General features: G+C 58.0%; 1 protein-coding gene across 1 annotated transcript in view; it reads right to left on the bottom strand.

The window, feature by feature from the left end:
* Nucleotides 1-410: 410 nt before the first annotated feature.
* Nucleotides 411-18,645, bottom strand: part of ITGB3 (integrin subunit beta 3) — a 23,171-nt gene continuing 4,936 nt past the window's right edge. The window contains exons 3-15 of the mRNA XM_085308935.1: nt 15,254-15,446; nt 13,044-13,296; nt 11,900-12,062; nt 11,112-11,273; nt 10,702-10,797; nt 10,359-10,448; nt 9,460-9,594; nt 8,578-9,007; nt 5,366-5,588; nt 4,899-4,999; nt 4,594-4,713; nt 2,670-2,836; nt 411-1,900 (exon numbers count right to left, since the gene is read on the bottom strand). Of these exons, the coding sequence (XP_085165061.1) occupies nt 1,832-1,900; nt 2,670-2,836; nt 4,594-4,713; nt 4,899-4,999; nt 5,366-5,588; nt 8,578-9,007; nt 9,460-9,594; nt 10,359-10,448; nt 10,702-10,797; nt 11,112-11,273; nt 11,900-12,062; nt 13,044-13,296; nt 15,254-15,446 (2,202 nt within the window). The 3' untranslated portion in view covers nt 411-1,831. The remainder of the gene's footprint in view (nt 1,901-2,669; nt 2,837-4,593; nt 4,714-4,898; nt 5,000-5,365; nt 5,589-8,577; nt 9,008-9,459; nt 9,595-10,358; nt 10,449-10,701; nt 10,798-11,111; nt 11,274-11,899; nt 12,063-13,043; nt 13,297-15,253; nt 15,447-18,645) is intronic.

Below are 18,645 nucleotides of genomic sequence, written 5' to 3'. Positions count from 1 at the left end.
TCCTCCATCCCCATCCTGCAGCTCCCTAGGACCAGCTCCTCCAGCCCCGTCCACCAGCTTCACTTGCACCACACACCCATCCCTATCCCCATCCCACAGCCCTGCTCAGACCAGCACCCCCCATCCCCGTCCTCCCATCTCCTTCTGCTCGCTTCCATGCGCAGCGGCTGACTGTGCCTGCTCCTCTTGGTGGTGGCCCTGAGCACTGCGATGGTGCCAGCCCTTGCCCCAGGAGGCACTCCAAACCCCAGCACAGGATCTCCAGCTCCAGGCTGGYGAGAGCCACCCGTGCTGCCAGGGACCGAGGGGGAAAGCTGGGTGCCACCGGCTGATGTGCTGCAGAGCCAGCCGCTGGGACCCTGTAAGGCAGGAGGCCTCAGCATGGCCCACTTGGATGGACGCCGACACTGTTAGTGGTTTGAGGCTTTTTATTTGGCGCCCTGGGAAGCATCTGGAGGTGGAACGAGTTGCTGCTGGCAGCAGGGCTCAGCCCCAATTCTCGTGTCAGCTCCTGCCGCCTCTGCCCCTGGCGCTGCTCCAGGATGCCGGCGGTTCTGGGTGCAGAGCAGAGGACACGCACCCTGCACCAACCGGGCTGTTCTGGATGCAGCCCAGGCTCAAGCTGCTTCCAAGCACAGCAGAGTGTTTGAGAGAAGGGGGGAAAGAGACTCCCAACAAAAGCAGAGCTCAGTCCCCTTGCCCTGGGGCTGGCCAGCAAAGGCCTGGGTACAGTGGGGAGGTAGGTATGGAGGAACAGCCCAGGGAGCTTTCATGAGGTCTTAGTTGTCATTTGATGCAATAAATCCACCAGGATCCAGCCATCTAGGGGCCAAGCTCTGAACACGGTGGCACCAGGCCCCCCCTTTTTTCTTTTCCTTCAAAAAACAAAACAAAACAAAACAAAACAAAACAAAACAAAACAAAAAAAGCACAGTGGATGCTGCTGCCTAAGGCTGCTCCAGGCAACAGGACCTATCCTAAACCAGCCACGTGTTTCTTGGCATGGGGAAGGCAGACATGGGGAAGCTCAGCACCATCTGTGGACATGGGTCAGGCTGCAGCTGGGACCAGCACAGCTGATGCTACATGGAGGTGGCTGCTGGTGCAAACTGAGTGTGTGGGGAGGGATTTCAGAAGGTTGCTGCAGTATCCTGGCACTGCTCTTCACTGTCCTGGACCAGAGCAGTGCCCGAACTGTGTTGCTGCATGAAGCACCAGGCTGTCAAGTTACTCAACCAGTAACCTCAGCCCATAAAGCCTGGCAATGGCTCCTGGCAGCTGGGTAGCAAGCAGAGCCAGCCTGGTCCCAGAGGAGATGGCTCCCGCACCCAGGAGGGCCAAGGCCTGTCCAGTGCACAAGGGATCCAGCAGATCAACGTGGGGAGCTTCCGGGCAGGCAGAGCTCCTCCAGCACGGGCCATGCAGAGCTGCTTGTGGCCTTGGGTTCAAGCAGCTGCTCCTGAAATCTGGTCAGCCCCGAAGAGCACCTAACGGAGTTCACAGACTTGCCAGTGTCCCCTTTCTCCTTGTTCAGTGCACGGAGGGGCCGCCCGCTTCCTTGGAGTCGGCCCGCCGAGGTAAAGAAGAGGTTTGCCGTGGAGAGAACATCCCTGCAGTACAGTGGGGTGACGGACAACAGGGTCCCGGAGCCACTCGAGGGGTTAAATTACACAGAGACACACTCGCACACACGCAGACACTCGCACACACGCAGACACTCGCACACGGACAACACGCAAGCCCTTCTGTAAACCGAACTCCAGAAACTCCCACGATCCTTGCTGATCCCACAGCCAGCGCTGGGAAGGGACGGGGCGGGCCGTGGGCATCCTCACATGTTCCCGCGGTAGGTGATGTTAGTGAAGGTAGACGTAGCCTCTTTGTATAACGGGTTGTTGCCCTGGGGGAAGAAAGGAGGCGTGAGCGTCACCGCTTTGGGCTTGGCGTCGCCTCGCGAGGTGGTACGTAGCCTTGGCTCCACTTTGGGGAAACTGAGGGGCTGTTTCAGCATGGAGGGATGAATCCACTGCTGCACGCAGGGCTTTGGCCCTGGAGCACGCTGTGCCACTTAACAGCTCCCCACAAAGTTTCACGGCAGGGAGACAGCAGGGAAAAGCTGCACTGGAAGAGAGGAGCTGCACAGGGAGCAGGTGAAGAAGCAAACAGGGCTCCTGGAAGAGCTGTGCCACCCCACTCCCTCTGGTGGTGGAGACACCACCTCGGTGCTGGAGACAYGGGAGGAAGGCACCATTGCTGCCACAGCCCCCTTCCTCGTGTGCCGGTGCCTCAGCCCTTCCAGGCGCCCTGTAGCTGGAGGGACCTTCCACCTCACTCAGGCGGTGGAAACACTCGTGCGAGCAGTGAGTAAGAAGGTCGTGCCAGTGCCAAGCACTCAGGATGTGCTGGAGGTGGAGGAAGCGTCTAGGACATCTGCTCTTCCCTGTGCGTGGCCCCAGGCATGGCGGAGGGGGTGTCCAGGCTGAGTCCTACCCCATACCATACATCAGAGATGGAGAAGGTGAGCTGGTCCCTAACGAATGTCCCCAGGGGACCGTGGACAGGGACTGGGTTCTGCAATTGGTAGTGCTGGGATCCGGGTCTACTCAGACCTGGGATTATACTCTTGGCACTGATGCACTCGTCTGACATGTGACCCCACTGGCCCTTACCGTGTCCCACTTTGCCCTGGCCTTCTCCTCCTCGAACCTGGCGAACTCSCGACGATCATGGATGGTAATGAGGAGCTTCCAGATGAGCAGGGCAGCGAGGCCGATGAGCAGGATGGCCCCCGTCACTGAGAGCAGGACCACCAGGATATCTGGCCCCTTCGGGCAGTCTGTTGGGGGAAGGAGGCAAGGGTTAGATGGGTTCAGCACCACTGGGAGAATTAAAAGCAGCTGAGCGGTCACCTTGTCTCGCTGCCTGAGCACGGGCTTGGGGATCTCCTCTAATCTAAGGAGGACTTCATCCTCCACTGATGGAAGGCAGAAACCTCCACCCTTGAGCACACCAGTCTCTATAAAAAGGAGACAGGATGCATGTGCCCAGGTGCTCAGGCTCCCGTCTACAGGGCCCAGATGAGTTCACCAGGCTGGGGGCTGTACCCAACAGCCCACCCTAGAGCTGTCCGCTTCTCCCTTGGACCTGGCGCCCGTTGATGGCCCCRTGTTCCTGAGCCAGCAGGAGGAGCCTGTGCCTCTGCGAGCGCTCAGCCTGTGGCTGCGGGCCAGGGGTGCCAGAGGTCTCGCTGCAGCACGGGGGAGATGACAGCTCAGGAGACCAAGTTCTTAGCCAGCTTGAATATCGTCCAGCAGCAGCCCAGCTGGCCGACCCCTCCACCACCCCCTGCTCGGAGCTGCCAGGCTGCACGTCGACGCGGTGCTCGGCCCGACAAGCCAGGAACTGAGACATCAATTCTGAGAACAGCCTGCGCCACTTCCCCCCGCGCCGGGCACCTTGCACAGTYCTGCGCAAAAAAGCCCCAACTTTGCGGCCTCGTAGAGGCCGGAGAAGGGGTGGGATGGGTGTAAATAGAGCCAGCAGCTGCTTTAGTGACCCTGCTTTCGAAGGATCTGCGGCCAGCTCAGCTGGAAAGCGCCTCTCGAGCCTGCTGGAGGCCCAGCAGCGCCAGACCCCCCCGGGGCTGCTCTGCGTGGGAGGCAGCCGCATCCCCTCCCTCYGGCTCTGCCCGGCACACGGAGGGCTGGGTGCAACACTGGGACAAACGAGGCATTCCTTCTGCATTGCTAATGAAAGCCGGGCCTCTAACAACATCTCAAGAAAATCTGAACCGTGGCGTCGGAGACGGGGCCGGGAAGGCTGATCTCCCTCCGCGCCGGCAGCTCAGCCTCACCCGGGGGGCGAAACGGTGCAGCAACACGGCGGGGAGATGCGAGACGGAGGCAGGAAACGCCTCGCGCCGTCCGGGGCCGCAGAGGAGCAACGCAGCTCTTTTAACCCCTCTGCAGTCCCAGATCCCACCCCCCCCCCGCCCCATGGGATGGGGAGCGGCGCCGGCCCCTGCCCAGGCGCGCAGCCCCCCGCGGCTCYCCGGCAGGGGAGGGGACCAGCTCCGCTCCCCGGGGTCAGAGAGGGCGGGAGGAAGCGGCGGGTCCTGCTCCCGCTTGGCCTGGTAGCACCCGCGGACACGGGTCCGGATAGCCCGGGTGCAAGGCTCCTGGCTCTTGGGAGGTGCAAACGCCCAGCGGCGGAGCGGGCAGCAGAGCCTTTGGTGGGGGGATGACTCGAAGCCGCACTGCCAGGTGGATGGACGCCCAGAGGAAGCAGATGTCCATCCCTCTGGCTCTCCCGAACGGCAACGGACTGGTTTACGGAAGACAGGGAAGTGGGGAACACCCACACGGGTCCTCGGTGCTCCCCGCCGKAGCGTGGCCAGCGGCGGCTCCTCCTGCTCCGTACAGGCCAAACCCCAAGTGCCTGAGTTCGCTGGTGGCTTTTGGGAGCGAGCGGGATATCTGGGCTGCCCGGAGCGGCTCGCCGGCACCGCCGAACCCCTGCGCGCTGGCTGGAGCCTTGTGGAGGCACCAGGGGCTCGGGAAAGGGCTCGCGGCAGCCGCCGGAGCACGGGCGTACCTGGCTCCTCTATGACGGAGAGGATGGACTTCCCGCTGGAGTCCTCGTGGTACTGGAACCTCACCACGCAGTCGTTCTCGTCCTTGTACGTGCAGTTCACGGCGTCCTTGCCCCTGTYGCCTGCAGAAGCGAGAGGCTGTCAGAGCCCACCGTGCCACGCGTGGGGTGAAGCACACGCAGGGGCCAGGACCTGGCCCTGGGCATGGCGCACGCAGCCCCCGATTCCCACGGTTCGGGGCAGGGATCTGTGTCGGCTCCAGCCTGCGGTACCCCCGCCCTGCCAAGCGCCTCGTCCCCTCTCCTACCGAGTTCCTGCACCGTCTCGATCTCATCGCGGCACAAGCGGCTGCAGGACTGCTGCTCCACGAGGACGCCCCGCTCGAACTTCTTGCACTCCACGCACTCCCTGAGGAAGAGGAAGGGGGTGCTGTGAGCGGAAGGGAAGTGGTGGTGGGGGAGGTTCTCCATGCTCTCTCCTGTTGCACCTTTCGGTTTGGGGTTCCTTGGATAACCCTGCTCTTCTGGAGCACCAGGGATCCCGACAGTGGCAGGGAGACCACCCCARAGCTGCACACCCCCATTTCTATTGCCAAACCACCCTGTTGCCATCAGTTGCCCTCCCATGGCAGATCACAGCAAGCCCAACCTAACCGAGCTGCTGCGGTGGCACGGCTAGTGGGCAAAGACSCCACCAGCAGCTCCGCTTTCCCCAGCATGCTCTGGCCCAGCATGGCACRTCCCTCGTCCGGCCTTGCCCTGGCACATCGCTCACTTTTTGATGGTGCAGGCGTCCGGGCACGTGGGACACTTCTCGCAGGTGTCGCCGTAGGAGCCGGGCTGGGTGCAGTCGCACTTGCCGCAGACGCAGGAGCCGTGCCCGCTGCACACCAGCCCGTTGCTGGACATGCAGGTGTCGGTGCGGGTGGTGCAGTTGCAGTAGTCGCCGGTCCAGTCCGAGTCRCACAGGCAGTCCCCGCAGCTGCATTGCCCGTGGCCTGGGGACCACCGGGAGGACATCGGCACCTGAGCCCTCGGGCGTCCTCCGAGGGCTCGGGCTGAGCCTCCCGCGCTGCGCTAAGCCCRGCCCTAACGTCCGTGCTGGGCTCTGCCTCYTCRCGGATCCTGGTCCCATCCCTTCACCCGCCGYGTCCCCCTCTCCCTTACACTGCCTCCGCCCCCGTGGCGGATGCCCTTSGTGTTGCACCCAAAGAAGAAAAACRTGCCAAGTTTCAGGCYGAGCTGCCTCGGCTCCGGCAGGTTGGTTGGCGGCAGCACTAGAGATCYCTGCTCAGATCCGTCTCCGAGTTATTCAAGTTTGGGCTTTTGCCTTCAGTTTCAGATTAAGTTAGGACGTCCGGGCAAAACCCTGCAGCTGCGGCTCAGTTCCCAGCCCCGAACCGTTCATGGAAAGCAGACTGCCAGGAAAAGCCTGACAAGCTCTGCGCGCTCTCCAGGACTGCTCTGATCACAAAAAGCAGAGACAGACAGACAGACACACAAAAACCTTGCCAAAGCCTGGAGCTATTTGGATTGCGGTTTGATTTTTGACTTGAAAGTCTCCAGCAAAAGCAAAACTAACYGGGGGAAACGCCGCAAAGCCAGCGCGCGCCAACCCGTCCCAAGCCCCAAGTGCACGGGGGCACGTTGGGCGCTCTGCTCCCGGCACGCCGCGGGCCAGACGCCTTTGCTCAGCCCTCCAGCTCCGGAGCGTGGTGGCAGCGGCATGAGAAATAAATGCGTAACCTGGTTAATGAGGAACTAGGACTGAGTCACAGGAAAAACAGCGCCGAGCCGGGTGACAGGGCACGGAAATACACGGGCCGCGGAGGAGCTGGAGAGAAGCGGCTAAACGTGACGCGATCGATGCCGCCGGGTCAGGCAGGGCAGAGGGGGCACGGGCAGAGCCGGGCACGGGCAGACGCGGCTGGGCTTACGCCAAGCCTTGATTCTGCAATTTTGCAGAAGTCGGCCCTGGGGAAAACCTTTACTGCCTCAGCCAGAGCCGCGTTTACCCTCGCGGCCCTTGGCAGGAGCGGAGGCTGGCCCAGGGATGCRGGCGCAGGGCTGTGCCAGAAATAACGAGCTGGTTAATTAGCAGCCCGCTCTGCCTGGGGGCAGCGATCCACTGACACCTCCCACGGGGCCCTGCCAGCCCCCCGCGGAGCCGTTGCACAAGCAGCCCCACCAGAGCCGGCACCGGAAGACGGACAGACACCGGCACTGCCCGGGGCACAGGCTGGGCACTGACCCGGAGCGGTGAAAACCCCTATGTGTTCTCCTCCTCCTCCTCCTCCTCCTCCTCCTCCTCCTCCTCCTCTGTTATCACCACGCTGTTAAGATAAGGGATCAATCACGGCAGCGCAGAGTCCAGAGACGAGCTGGGACAACAGCATGGCCCACGGCTAATGCTCCGAGTCAGCAGCGGGCCCACGCACGTCCCGTCCCGACGGCTTTGGGACTTCCCGCAGGAGACAGCGGTGGCTTTCTAGGCCCCCTGACAGCAGCCGTCTTGCCCGGGCTCCTGGAGGGAGCCTGGGGACCRACAGCCCCCATTTCTCTCCCCCCCCCATTGGTACTGGCTGTTTCTGGGGGTTAAACAAACTGCTGTTCACGCCAGGGCAGGCTGGGCACACGGCTCRGATCCAACTGCTCCATCCCACCAATTCCCCGGAGCCGGCTCCGAGTCACGGGCAGGCCGACGCGGAAACCAAACCGGCAAAAAACTAACCCAGCCGCAGGAATAAATAAATAAATAAATACGCACTCTACTACAGCTTTCAGGAGCTGGAGCGGCTCCGGGCGGGAAGGGGGAGGGCGTCCTGCCTGGCTCCGGGCTCAGCAGGAGCGTGTCGGAGCGCTCTGCCCTGGGAGGTGACGCGCTGCAAGTTCAGGTCCCAGCCCCAGCTGCTGCCGTCCCTCCCCCAGCTGCTGCGAGACCAGGACTGGGCTGCCCGGGGTTTGCTGCTGCCGCACACTCCCACCTCCCGCATTTACTGGTGAGCCAGGCAAGGGCTCACGGGCTGAGGAAGGGGTCCTGGCACTTGTTGGACAACCAACCGCAGGAAGGTGTCTTGTAAGGGGACCCAGGGCAAACCAGATCCTTCCCGTCTTTAGCGTAGGAGGAACAASAGGATCTGGCCCTCTCTCATATTGAAGATAGCAGGAGCCAAGATTGGAGGTGGGGAACCCGGTAGCAAATCAAGGGGATGAACGTGCCGGAGGGAGGATGCCGTCAGGATGAGCAATCTGGACGATTGCTTCCCCACTACTTTTTCCAGTAARGAGTCTTTAAGAACTGGGTGGAGGAAAAAATTAGCACTTTATCTCCTCCAAAATCCCAGCCCTGCGATATCCCTCCCCACCCTTCTCTCCGGCCAGCCTGGGTTTCCTTTCCTAGAGCATTATCTCAGATTCCTCCGGGCCTGCGGAAGGGCTTTGCTTCGAGTCTAAGCAGGGAGCGAGGCCCGTTTCTAACCCCAGGAGCCTGTCACTGGGCCGATGCTTTTAGGCACAGGCGGAGCAGAGGAGGAACAAGCTGCCAGGACTGGAGTCATTTCTCCTCCTTGCTCCAGAGAGAGCCAGTGGTGGGGGCAGCTGCCCTCTCTCTCCGAGGTCCTCTGATGTTATTGAGGGGTTCTTGGCCAAAAAAAGACCCACCTCAGGCTTGGGCTGAGGTTCCCACCRTCCTCCTGGGACAAGTCAAGAGACACTGACACCACTTTGAGAAAGGGAGAACTGCCTAAAACAGCCGAGCCCTCCTGCATCCAGGGGAAAGAGAGGGCACCGCAGCAGCAGAACGGAATCACCACCACGTTCCCCTCCAAGGAAGGAGGGGACACCCAGCAAGACGTATGGGGCAAACCCCAAAAGAGCCGGCGGCTCCATCATTTGTGCGCTTGGGCAGCATAGGACGCGGCAGCCTCTCGAGCTCGCCGGGAACRGCGTGCACCGCCCGCCCCGCTTCGCCCGCCGCGCGCCACTCACCCGAGCACATCTGGCCCTTGAAGCGGACGCAGGAGAAGTCGTCGCATTCGCAGTACTTGCCCGTCACCTTGCCGAAGTCGCTGCTGTGACACACGCACTGCCCGCAGATGCACTCGCCCCGCTGGCTGCAGAGGGGCTGGCCCTCGYGGGGGCTGCAGTTGTCCTGCTGCGAGGGGTTGTACTCCTCCTCCGAGCACTCGCAGCGCGAGCCCAGGCGGCCYGCGTTGCAGCGGCACACGCCGCACTCCAGCGTGCCGTTGCCCTGGCTGCACGAGGGGCTGCTGGCCTCGGCCTGAGCCTCGCAGGAGCAGTCGCAGTCGAAGTTCACCACCACGGTCAGGCTGTCCTTGAAGCCCACRGGCTTGATGGTGAAGGACTTCTGCCGCTCCTGCGGGCAGCCCCGCACTTTGGCCTCGATGCTGAAGCTCACCTGGGGAGGGGGGTCCAGGTGTCAGTGTCCCCAGTGTGGTATGGCAGTAGCTGCTCCGGTCCGTGCTCGGCACCACTGCACCCAGCTGAGCAGCCAGGCTAGGTCAGCCCAGAAGCCCACGCAGCCCTGCACCCCATCTGGCCCTGGCCAGCAGCACACACAGAGCTGGAGGACCACAGTTTGCATGCAGCAGACTGAAAATAGCATTTCCCCCCTTGCATCTGTCCCAGCTGGACCCCTCTCTCTGCCACAAGAAGCCTGTGATGTGTCCTGCAGGGCTGCGTCACTGGGAGGTGGTGGGAGATGCCGACGGGGAGCRGGCAAGGCTGGGTCCACGAGGAACGCTGGACGAGCTGGCCGTGCCTGGCAATCCCGTGGGCTGTGCTCCCCTTCCCGAGCAGCGCTGCTACGTAGAGGGGGAGGAAAACCGAGCACGCCAATGGGAGCCTCACCGTGTCCCCGATCTTGAGCCCCATGCATGACTTCAGGCCAGGGATGACCTCGTCGTTGAGGCAGGTGGCATTGAAGGACAAGGACAGCTCTTCGGGGAGGTCGCGCACTTCCAGCTCCACCTTGGAGCGGATTTTCTGCRAGGGGGCAAAGAGAAGCGATGGAACGGACAGCGCGGGTCCGGCAGGACTCGGCCCCAGCGAGAGGGTCACAGCCAGGACACGGGGGCCCTGCGGTACCACAGCTCTTCCTCGCTGCCAGCAGCCGGGACCACACACACTGCAGCATCCCCGTCACCGCGGGCCGGGAAGCGGCAGGCTCTGCGCACCCTCGCCGCTGCCTCCGTCTGGCTGCGGTCCCCCCACCCCAGACATGCTTCTGCCCACACGGTCTCGACTGGGGCAGAGGGAAGGATGCTGGCAGGGAAGCTCCTCTTCCCGCGCTCCCCGAGCGGCCGTCATGCCACCGCAATGTTCCCCATGTGCACCAGCGTGAGCGGGAAGGAAGCCATGCACCCCGAGTCTTYTGGGCCTCAGCTGCATTGGGAAAGGCCTTTAAGGACGGGAAGGGACTTCCCATCACTTCCCCCAGCCCACCCTGCACACACAGGTGGAGGCAGATGCTTCCAGCTGGTCCAAGGTGGCTGCCCAGGGCCAGAGGAGCTGTGGGCGGTTTGCAGGGTGACATGGTGGCTATTTTGGGAGGGAGAGAGCTGATGTAGGGGTCACCACAGTAYAAAGGTCTTCTTCAAGCACCCAAGGCAAGGCTCTTTGGGTCTTGCAAGCATTAGCTCTTCYAAAGCGAGAAGGCAGCCCCTGCTCACCTCCTTGGCCCCTCAGAGCTGCCTGGGCAGAGCTGGGGCTGCACTGCCCACAGAGACATGGTGGCACTGCACACTCACCCCATAGGAGTCCACAATGAGCTGCAGGACGTTGCTGGAGTCTCTGGACAAGGTCCCCACGGTTGTGCCTGGGATCAGCTCACTATAGTTCTGGTGAGAAAACAGACATATGGTCCACTTGTGGCGGGTGAACATGTCACAGCTGGGCCAAGCTGGGCCTGGGCATGCAAGACCCTCCTGAGCCAAGCTGGGCTCCTCGCAGAACACGAGTGTGCCCTCCTCACGCGCTCGCAAGGATGCGGAGCTGCTAGGCAATGCCCAGGCACCCGCAGCCTGCTGGAGAGGCTGCTCCTGGGGACTCCACAGCCAACTTGTGAGCGGGGGGTTCCACAGCAGCCATTACCTGGTAGAGGCCAACCACAGTATCCGTCACGGCAAAGATCAAGTTGATATTCTTCTGTGAGAGTTTCTCGGTCATCAGGCCCAGAGAGGGATAGTCCTAGGGAGAGCAGAGAAGCTGGGAATGTGTACCCCTCACCTCCCTGGTCTCCATCGCACTCCCCTGGCAGGGCTGGTCCATGATYCCCATCCCGCAGAGATCTTGAGCGGGACTCTGGCCTCCCTAAAGCTGCTCCTTGAGGCAACTCGGAGAGCCTCTAACAACTGGTAGAGTCACATGCAGTTCGCTAGGACCACACTCCTGCAAGGTCTCCTCTGCTTTGTTTCARAATGGATAAAACACCCTGCTGTGGCCACCTACACCTATAGCACAGGGAGGTTTCCACCCCACCCCACATGTGGGCCCTGGCTTACCAGTGTGGTGGAGGCTGAGTAGAAATTCTCCTCGTCAATGTGGCAGYGGGCGTCGTTGGGCTGCACGATGCCTGCCAACCTCCCATCCAGTGCAATGTGCGTCTTGGCATCCGTAGTGAAGACCAGCAGGTGGGAAGCATCATTTCTCCAGCCAATTTTCTCCTGCAGTGAGGCCACAGGCAGCTCCCAGTCCCCCAGCAGCGTGTGCTGCAGGCAGCCCTGCATGCTATCACCCCAGCTACTCCCTTTGCCACCACCTCAAGTCACARTCTGGCCATATGGGCCCCTCAGCCTGAGTCTACAGAGGGAACTGGAGGTAATTACTCTCCCAGTAAAGTGCTGTAGGGTATATTTGGGCTGGCAAGCGAGCCTGAGCCGCTTGTGAAGGTGACAGACAGGAGTTTCTGTCCTTCAGTCATTAGTCACCTTGAGTAACTCCAGCAAATTATCTAAGAAATCATGTTCCAGCATGAGCRAAAAATCAAGGCGTGAGCACAGGAGAAGACTTCCCTTCAGGGCTGGTTACTCTAGAKCTGACAAAGGATTGCTGCATCAGCCTCTGAAGCACCCACTCTGCTGCTGGGACCACATCAGGGTCCTGCCCTTCCCTTGCCTTGCTGTCAGCCTGAAAACACCCTTGTTCAGCATTCACCCCRTCTGGACTTTCAGCCCTGCTGTGGCTCCACAGAGCTTGCTGTCAAGCTAGATGCTGTCCTAGCAGGGCTCCGTGGTTGATCCATCAAGCCCAGCCCAATTACCCTCTCCCGGCCCTGGGCAGGCATTCTTACATCGCAGACGGTGGCTTGGATGATGGCATCGAAGCCACCCTCCGGCGCATCGCGGTTCCGTGAGACACTCTGCTTCCGCACCTCCTCGTTGAAGCGGGTCACCTCATCTGTGAGTGCTAGAACGTGTTTGTAGCCAAACATGGGCAGGCAAGTCTCGCCGATCCTGAGGGAGACAGGGGGAAGAGAGCTGTCAGAGCCCTGGGCTCAAGGCTTGCTGGCCATTTCTAGCTCCCACTCCAGCTCTGCAGCCATCTCCTGTCCTATGGTTCTCTCYAGGGTGCCTCCTCCCAGTGCAAGCCTTCCTGCAAACAACATAGTACGTACCTATTCTTAATCACAGCTGATCCTAGGAAACAGGACATCTACACTGCTTTTAGTTCTTGCTCTGGCCCAGGCCTCAAGTAAACTAATGAGGAAGGGAAATTGAGGCACCAGATGGGRGACTGACTCACCTCTGAGTTCTGTCCTTACCCTGACTCAACCACCCTGACAGTGATGCTGGGCTCACGTCAGCAGCCCCTGCTTCAACATGATGACTTGAGGCTCTTGTGTACAAGCTCTGGAGAACCTGYTGTCTCATCCAGCTCCTAGCCTTGTCCTGCTGGGAACTCCAATTCCCCGGGCTAACACAGTGGATATTATGGGATWTTTAGAAGTCCCTTACTGTTTTTGAGCCTCAGCATCTTTCCTGAGGAATGGCAGAAACTTGTTTGTACCCACAGCCTTTCAGGGTGAATGATACTTCAAAGTTTTAAATGCTCTTCCTCCCTGTGTYGATCTGTTCCTCCTTGTGTGTCCAAGGTTTAAGACCTGCCTGGTCCCAGTAAATCAGGCACCCAGCTCCCTGCTGAAATCCATTTCTGCAGAGGAATTTGGACCAAGATCCCACCAGACTTGGGGGAAGAAAAGCCAGAACAGAACCTAAGAATCCTACTGCATCCTCTYTTGGATGCAAAGGGCCAAATCCTCAGCAGATGGGACCAGCAGTGCTCCACTGCTTCATACCAGCCACCCATGCAGTATCTCCCAGTGTGACAAAGCCAAAATGCTTTATCCCAGCCACAGCTCAGTGGTGTCTTATTAACTTCTGGCTCTTAAAAGCTGCCCCAGCTGTTGCTACCCAATACATCAGGCTGGGACTTACTCATAGCAAGGATTTGTGATGGCTTGTGGAGGAGATATATACATGTAGGGAGAAATGGGCTTGTCTACAAAAGCCCCAAAACCGATGCGTAGGTTGCTGGTTAGCTTGCCCATCTCGCTGGCCAGCTTGGTGCCCAAGTTCTGGATGTTCCTCAGATCATCCTTCATGGAGTTGGAGAGGTCCATCAGATAATAGATGTCCACTGGGTAGTCTTCCACTTGGCGCACTCGGACGCGAAAGACCTGGGAGTCATCTGTAATGCAACATGGCAGCTGAGGGAGAGATTCTCCCCAGAGATAAGCAAAGAGCACTAAGAAGTGACTGAATCTACAGGGTCGACAGAAACCCAAAGGGATGGTCTAAAGCTGCTGGGAGGAGGGCATCACAGTTACCACAGTAGCAGAGAAGGTATGCTGGGAACCCCTCGGAGATGGCAAGCATGGCTTAGGGCTCTCGTTCTCCAATTCCTATTACTGGATGTGACTAGATCCTTCTGCTCAGAGCTGATACTCCCTGGCTGTCCCACACTAACGAAGTGCACCCAATACACACTGGCCACCACAAGTAAATGTGGGGGGGGCAGCAGGTTTTATAGCGATTGCCACGGGACTAGCCTGCCACTTAGGGCTTCTTTGGGCTCCTGAAGCCTCAGGACATCTCTTAGGACCTCCCATCCCACCCCTTGTCGCTTCCCCCTGCTCTTGGCTCCTCCCAGGCTATATTGGGAAATTTTTTGGTAAACCATTTTCCATTGAAACAAAAACTTCTGAATAAGGGCCAACACACTTCTGGCRAGCAGGCCAGTTTCAGTGACTTTCATACTTTGAAAAAAAATGTTGAGAACACTTAGGGTTGACCTTTTCTTTCTGCTTTTTAAACAAGACAAAGGTTCTTTCTTGCTGTCCTCTGAAACAGCTGTTTTGTAATGTAAGCTAGGGCACAGCTGCAGCCTTCTGAGAACACCTCAAATTTGGAGAAAAAGGCTTTAATTAAGCCCAAATTATTTCTATTTTCTTTCCCCCCTTCTAAATTTGCACATCTGAGATTCCGATGGAGAAAGTGTCTCCACTTTCTAGGAGASACTGAAGAGCTCCATCCCCTATCCAGTTATCCTAAGGCCAGCTGCACTGCCAGAGCACCACCATGTATCTTGGAGATCTGGACTTTTTGCTCAGAAAGCCTCCATTTTCCTTGCTGAGCTAAAACGCCAAGGACTCACTGAGGCTGTGGGACATGGGCTGTGACCTGTCCTGGTTATATTCTTCAATATTTTGATTTGTGAGTCCAAGAACATAACTCATTCCAGATTTTCCTGGTTGGGCAGAGATTGTATCAAGTCAGAGCTTTCATTCATTGCTCCCAAGGAACAGGTCCTCCCTGCCTCAGTTTCTCTCCAGAGCAATGCATGTACCTGCTTCTTGCCAAACACCATTTGACCTAAAACAGCAAGGGCTACTTAGAAGCTGTATGTCCCCATTTTGCAGGTAACTGGACACATCAGACTGCTGTTATTCCRATGGGTCAGGACTTCCCTGTGGCCAGGCCCAGGGATATGAACAGAGATAACCACAACCTATCAATCACCGAAACCTGGCCCCAGGGTTTTAATGAGCACATAGAACTGAAATTTGTTCCTGCTGAGATTAGAAGGCACCCAAGGGCCCCACCGGCTGCTGAATCATCCCAGGGACAGCATCCAAAGGAGCTACCAGCCACGGCTGGAAATTGTGAGCAAAAGTTCTCATGAGAGAACAGCTCTGTCACACATGATTCAGTCTCTTCCTCCTGCYTGGGATTTCAGAAGTCAGTTACATCCTTACTAGGCGCTTGGATGTCGCAGCSAGGGGGGCGGAAGGAGACTTGCAAGAGATTGTCGTGGCCATTTCACCTACCCCATCTCTAACCTCACTGGCGTTCCTCCCTCCAGGTGTCACTTTAAACCTCTCAGCGTTCAAGGAAGTGAGAAGTGGTGGTGGGAGGTGTTACAACAGTGCAGGATCACGAACAGCTGTAACAGTTAATTGGCTTCAGCTTGTCTGGCTGAAACGAACCTGGGAAATTATGCTAGAAGGGGACCTGTTGGCMGTCCAAACCTACCAGCCCAGTCTGCAGCTTATTAGACATGAGTTGATTTTCATTAAGGTGTTCAAAGAGCCCAAATCTCCTTTCCAAGCAGATTGGCTCAACCCCATGAGCAATGAGGCCCTTACCTGGCCGCAGGTTCAGCTCTATTTTCTGGGGGCTCATCTGGGTGGTGGTGGAGGTCCCCGAGCCCTTGTCACTGAGAGGTCGGTTCTCCAGAATCCTCATGCTGCTAGTTGGGAACTCAATGTAGTCCCATCCGCACCCATTTTGGAGGAGGTTACTGTGTAGGTCGCAGCGAGGTGAACCTTGGGCCAARACCTATGGGACAGGGGCAGAGTCAGCAGTCAGGCTGGCCAGGAACCAACGAGGATGAYGATGGGATAGAGGAAAATAGAGAGCCAAGTTTTCTCCAGAGAGCCGTGGCTGTGTCCTGGCCCCTCAAAATCAGGATAAGACTGCCTGGRGGCAATAAGGTCTCCCTAGAGGGGAGGAAGCAGATGGGAGTATTGTCCAAGCCTCTGCAGAGACCCCCGGTCCTCAGGGCAGAATTGGTTCCAGCCTGCGTGACCCCCTGCTTGCTCCTTGCCTCTTACACTAGCTGCTTAGAGGGGAGCACAGTAACCCCTGCAAAAAAGGAAGCGATGGATAACTTGTCCCTGACAAATTTCCTCCTGACTCCTATTAGCAGGAGCCTCTGGTTTGGTTTCCAGCAAAGCTAACAGGAAAAATCACCAGGTCCTAGGTGGTGGCTTTGTGTGCTGGGGGACAGTGAGGCAGGACATGAATGCTGGCGGGCTGCGGATGAGGGGTAAAGCTTGGGACATTTTGGGGCTTTCTAAGCTGGAAGAAAGCCAGCTTTCCCCTCACTCTTTCTCAGCAAGCAGCCTTAGAAACCTTGCTGTGAGCAAGGAACAGGCCTGTTAGGGCTGAGCCCATCGTACGAAATGGAGTTTAGTTCCTTCCGAGAACAGTTCAAGCTTATCTTCAGCTCTCCAGCTTCCTGCCGGATGGAGCCTGATGGGGAAAAGGAGGACCAAAAAGGGAGTGAGACAGCAACTGAGCTGCAGGAGAAGCTGTCAAGTSTCCATCAGAGGCAGAAAGCCCGAAGTGTGAAGCCACTGTGGATCTCCAGCCCCTTCCCTTGTTTCCTAGAAAGCCTCYCAGCTCCTTCCCCTTATCATGGCTCAGGCAGATGGAGCTTGTACCACCCCAGTGCCTGCTCCTAGGGGTGGCGTTTTGCAAAGACAAATATGGGACGTTCCCTTCCTGGCCTGATGCTGCCATGATGTGCAGCTATGTGTCCCACCTGGGCAGCAGATGCCCTCTGCTCCATTCAAAGTGCTTCTCTAGCCTCCAACTCTCTTCTTGAAGGAAAGCTCCAATCCTTCTTCTCAAAGTCTCACAGCAGGTAACCTGCACAAACCCAAACCCAGCCTTTCCTTGAGCCAAAGAGATGCAGCACAACTCCTGCTACGAGCTGGGACCAAGTGGTTCAGCTCCCTGTTTCTGGGGCAGGGAGAAGCAAAGCTCCAGCTCTGCAACCTCTCAACACTGGGGAGAAAGGAAAGATTCTCATTTTGAGATATCAGCTCCCCTGAGTTCAGGCTGCCTGAGCCCAGGAACTACTTTGCGTGTTTTAAGTAAATGAGTGGGAAAGAGCAAACACTGTCAGGAGGCCCTTTCTGGCCTACAGCCCTTTTGGAAACAGGGACCTTTATCTGCCTTTTCTCCTCCCTCAGTTCAACTGATAGCCCAAAAAAATGCATCAGCAGGCACGTTCCTCCTCTGCGGCCTCCCATTTCCACCCTACCTGCTTGGGCAGCCTGTTGTCAGTAATCAGGACAAGTTGCCTGTCTAAACTAGCTCCCTTGCACCCATCTGCCCACTCCAGCTTCCACTGTGAGACTCTGCCACAGCCTGTTGTTAGGACCAAGCAACCGTGCAAAACCCTCGAGACACACATGCCTCTAGAGCTGCATCTATCTGCTACAACAGAGAACTGGAAAATATGCCTAGTTTACRACAGACCTCATCACTCATCACATACATTCCTGTCCCAGGCAGGGAAATCACTGGAAAGGTGTCTGGGAGAAAAGCCAGCTGAGCAGAAAGGTCTCCCACTGTGGTGTGATCCCTTCAGGTCCTGGCRGGGTGCCAGGCTTCCCGAGGACATTTTGCACCTCATAGGATTAGCAGCATCATTACTGCCTGATCCTCAGGGAGGCAGCCCATTAACCCCAACACCACATCCTTCCCTTTCCCAGTAGCCATAAGCATCATGATCTGCTCAGGACTCGCATGAACCTCTTCAGCAAAGTTTGGCTGCAAGAGGCCAGGGAAGGACATGCCATTGATGGGCCATTTGGCTACAGGGCCCTTGAAGATTATCTTTCTCCCTCCCTGGTCTCCACAGCCTCACCAGACCCAAGGATTTGGGGAACCTGCCAACACTGTGACATGAGTTTGCTCACTTGAACGCTCTGTACAACCCCACGCTCCCATGGGCATGGTGCTGCTTGCTTGGGCAGATGGTCTCCGGGGCAGGGCACATGCTCTGACCTCGGCCAGAAGGGATTGTGCAGCCCCTGGCAGAGCTTTCCCACTCTGTTTTCCCTTTGGGCACCTCTACATCAGCTCGTGCTCGCTCCAGGACTGGTGACCCAATGAGTTTACCCGCAGTCACCACCTCTGAACGCTGGCAGTGAGGACAGTGGTGCAGAGATGCTGGCAAAGCCAGCTGCAGCCAAGAGCCCCCTCTGYGCCCGCAGCAGTGGGATGCTGCAGGAGCCCCACATCCCAGCGGCATCCCCGTTGCTATCTCGCAGGCAGCCCTGCAGGGCTACAACTTCCCAGCAGGAGAGGTTGTGGGAGGATCTAAAGCACAGAGGCCTCCAAAAATTAAGCTGAAACCTCTAACTGCTCCACTAGATCAAACCCTGGTGAGCCTGGCCTCCACCTTTGCTCCAAGGGGACGGCAGCAGGTGACATTTTGGCAGGGTTTTGTGGGATTTTCCAAGATCTCACACACCTAAATTTTGATTTTAGGCCACCGCTCAGCTCTCTAAGGCTTGGCYGACTTTTTCTAAGAGCAAAAAGGTGAGTGGACGGGCCCAGCCATTCGTTGATAAGAGTGGTCCAGGCTTCTCTAAACAGATCAGTCCTTTGCATCAGCACTCAGTGGGGCCAGTGATCACAAGGAACATCAACCGAATCCTCCTCCGTGGTCTTGTTCAAGCCCAGGATGGAGCAGGAGCCATCACTAACCCCTGGCTCAGCAGGGAAATAGCTAGGCTGGAGAAAAACTGCAGCAGGAAAGAGGGTTACAAGTAGGGGCAGTGTGCCTTTAAAAAAAGGGGGGGGGAAGGATCAGAGACCTCCCCTACCCTAGGGAAATAAAACAAACCCACAGGAAAAAAAAAAAAAAAGAAAACCTCATTTTGCTAAATTAAGACAATGTGGTCCAGATGTCGGAGGCAAGAGCTGCGGGGCAGCTCGCACCGCGCGGCTCCGCGGGGGC

This window comes from Rhea americana, unplaced genomic scaffold (genome assembly GCF_003343005.1).
Source record: "Rhea americana isolate MKP2758 unplaced genomic scaffold, rheAme1 scaffold_287, whole genome shotgun sequence".
Taxonomy (NCBI): Eukaryota; Metazoa; Chordata; class Aves; order Rheiformes; family Rheidae; genus Rhea; species Rhea americana.
This window is presented reverse-complemented; position numbering and strand designations above follow the sequence as displayed.